We start from the raw sequence: 2,959 nt of genomic DNA on the forward strand, positions 1-2,959 counted from the left end.
CTGTCCAGAAGCCGGCGACTGATCTGCCTCGCCCAGGAAGAGCGCAATGATGGTGCCAGCTTGGGCCAGTGAAGCAACGCCCTCCACAACTAGACTGAAGAACAAAACGACAGCAACTTGTCTGTTCCCCTTCCCCCAATTCCCCAGCAGTGTTCCCATCCCCTCAATTCCCCAATTAAAAAAAAAAAAGTGCTTTCTTGTTGGCTAAATGATACAGTACATGCCATATATTAGCACATGGTACTTACTGTTCTCATGTTTCTATCAGATCCCTATTTAATCTACAACTCAAAAAAAGATTACAATAAAGACCCTGCCGATAGCACAAATGTTTTTTTTTCAGAGTCTGTGTTTTCTACAATAAAAGAAATTCCCACTTGTTCCGTTAGCCAAGATACTGGAATAAAATATATGATCCCAAAGAAGTCCCAAATGTTACAAAGGAAAATAATTTAACAAATTAGGTATTCCTCTGTTTCCTAAAAGAGATCAGTTCAACAAAACACATTTTTATAATGCCTCCTATAAAGCAAGCCCTGTTAGGACTACATAAACTTCAGTGAACTGGAAGCCCCACCACGTTGCTTTTGGGAATCCCAGCAAGAAGGGACCCTCAGTCTTACTAGTCACCCCTGACCAAGGCCCAGTCATGACCCTACCCCTTCTTTCAATCTCCACTCCCTCCCATCATATGCTTCAGGAGAAATAAAAAGCATCATTACCTTGGGAAAAAGTTGGGGTACTTCTATATGTTGATAAGCTATGTATGGCAAGGCTCCAGATTACCTTTTAAATATAACTTCTTTAACAAGAACCTCTTCAAAGACAACCCCTGTAATAGAATAAGTCGGTTTTACACAGGCCTAGTTCTAAAAGTCTGCCTCCCCCACTTGTTTGCTGTGGGTAATCTCAGCTTCCATTACCCTGCTGAAAATATATGGTGACATCACCCACTTTACTCTGTTGTGTTGAGGATACGAGATATCTAAAACAGCCATTCTGGTGGGTACTCACAAAAGTTAGTTCTCCTCCCTGCCCTTCTGAAGAATTTGGTCATTTTTGCTCATTCTATTTCTGTATCACCAAGCTAAGTATCCCTTTTTCCATCTGCAAGTTTTTGCCCCATACAGGTTTGGAAAATGTGAAAAGCACTTCCTGGCAATTCCACTAAGAGAAGCAAGTATTATGCTCACTAACTATCTATGTGTATGAAGCCCAGAAGTTACTTCAAAAATAACTTCTCAACAAAGAATTCTATGGGTACCATGTATTGAGTAGCTACTACTATGTACCAGACACTAGCTGACTATCCTCCATGTGCAATCTCATTTACGCTTCACAACAACCTTATGAGTAGGCGTACTGTCTCCAAAGTTACAGCTGAGGGCACAGGCGATAAGAGTTTAAGACATTTGCCCAAATTCGCACAGCCAGAAAGCGGCAGAACAAGGATCGCAGGAGTAAGACATCTAAAATAGCCATTCCCATGGATGCTCAAGAGTCAGCACTCCCCGCCTTCTGAAAAACGGGATCTCCCTTGCTAATCCTAACTCTCTAACACCAAGCTAACGTGCAACCAGTCTCCAGTGCTTGAACTTTGGTCATTCCACCTGCACACGCTTTGGGGCTCCCCGTCCGTTGGTACAGAATGGACAGGCACACATCTCTGGGAGCACACATCTCGCCCTGTTTGAGGAGTGAGCGGGCCCGCCTCCTCACTACACCCGTTACCAGCCGCGCAAATCGAGACCCTGAGAGCTCAACGAAGGCGCAAGCTCCCCAATGACAAAACGCCAGAGCCAGACTAGTGTAAGAGCCTGAGCCGAGTCTTCCTTTAGAGTTGCGGGGCCGGCCCAGAGACGCCGCGCGCCGCCCAGGGCTCGCAGTCTCCGCTCCGCCTCTACACCCGCTTCTGTCCCCTCGCTCCGGCCAAGAACTCACTGGAGTCTGAATACGCCCATGCGCCTCAAGCTCTGGGCTGCACCCCATGCCCCTAGCCACCCAGGTTCCCTCCTTCCCAGCGCCTACCTGGTTGCTGCAAATATCATGGGCAATCAACTTCATCCTCCCGCCTCGGAAGTGACGTAAACTCCCTTCCCCCAGGCTCCGTCCAATCCCAGCCTTTAGGCCGCGCGTGCGCATTGGACATGCTGCCCTCAAGACGCAGGCAGGATACGCAGGACTCAGAGGTCTTAAGGGCGTCCTCCTGCTTCAGTGTCTTCCCTCCACCTTCCGGGGGCAAATTGAGAAGTTCTTGGTTTGGGTTCAGCGCACTGGGCGCAAGGCGGGGGTGGGGAGGACAAAGGTGGAGAATATGTGTTATAGTTATCAAGACTTATTAGAAAGCCATAGTAATTAAAACTATGGTATTGGCGCAAAGATAAATAAAAAGGTCAATGGTGTCAGAAAACAAAATTAAATGAGTAAATTTGAAGATCTGATTGGATTTATTAAGTGATTATAAAATGATTCATGAATGAGACATAATCCCACCTAGTAAGTAGAGAGGAGTTCCAAAAGGCTACAGAAAGGGAAAGGTTTTTTTGTTTTTTTGGGTTTTTTTTTTTTGGAAAGGTTTTTAAAGGCTAGACAAGGAACTCATAAAAAAGATAGTTTCAGACTTAGGTAACTTATCAGTTGGGGGATGAAATGGGGAGAGTACCTCATCTTTTTTGAGGGGGATGGAAAGGGTTACTTCATTGGTGCTGACCAGAAAATTCCACACTGACTGGTTATAAGACTACATTTATGTTGCGAGCACCTGGAAGGGCAGTCGCCACATTTCAGTCCCTTCCTGAAAGTCAAGGGGACATCAACCCCTTGGCTGGGCCCTAAGTCCCTGCGTGGTACTCGTGACGCGAGTGGGGAACAAAGTCCCGACACACAGGTTCAGGTAAAGTGAGTAACACAGATTTATTTGGGAACCAATGTCCCTCCAGAGGCCAATGCTCTGGTAAGC

At 46.2% G+C, this 2,959-nt stretch overlaps 1 protein-coding gene across 5 annotated transcripts in view; it reads right to left on the reverse strand.

The window, feature by feature from the left end:
* The window catches only part of DHRS7B (dehydrogenase/reductase 7B), a 59,682-nt gene extending 57,596 nt beyond the window's left edge, over nucleotides 1-2,086 (reverse strand). For 2 of the 5 annotated variants that reach the window (XM_019656672.1, XM_019656669.1), the window contains exons 1-2: nucleotides 2,029-2,052; nucleotides 723-832 (exon numbers count right to left, since the gene is read on the reverse strand). Coding sequence is in view for 1 of the 5 variants with exons in the window: in XM_019656670.1 (XP_019512215.1) it covers nucleotides 2,029-2,048 (20 nt within the window). In the remaining 4 variants the exon portion in view is untranslated. Of the gene's footprint in view, nucleotides 1-722; nucleotides 833-2,028 lie in introns of all 5 variants that reach the window. The other 3 variants (XM_019656671.1, XM_019656668.1, XM_019656670.1) reach the window with 2 other exon arrangements.
* Between the last annotated feature and the right edge of the window lie 873 nt (nucleotides 2,087-2,959).

The sequence above is a fragment of the Hipposideros armiger genome, unplaced genomic scaffold (genome assembly GCF_001890085.2).
Source record: "Hipposideros armiger isolate ML-2016 unplaced genomic scaffold, ASM189008v1 scaffold_264, whole genome shotgun sequence".
NCBI lineage: Eukaryota > Metazoa > Chordata > Mammalia > Chiroptera > Hipposideridae > Hipposideros > Hipposideros armiger.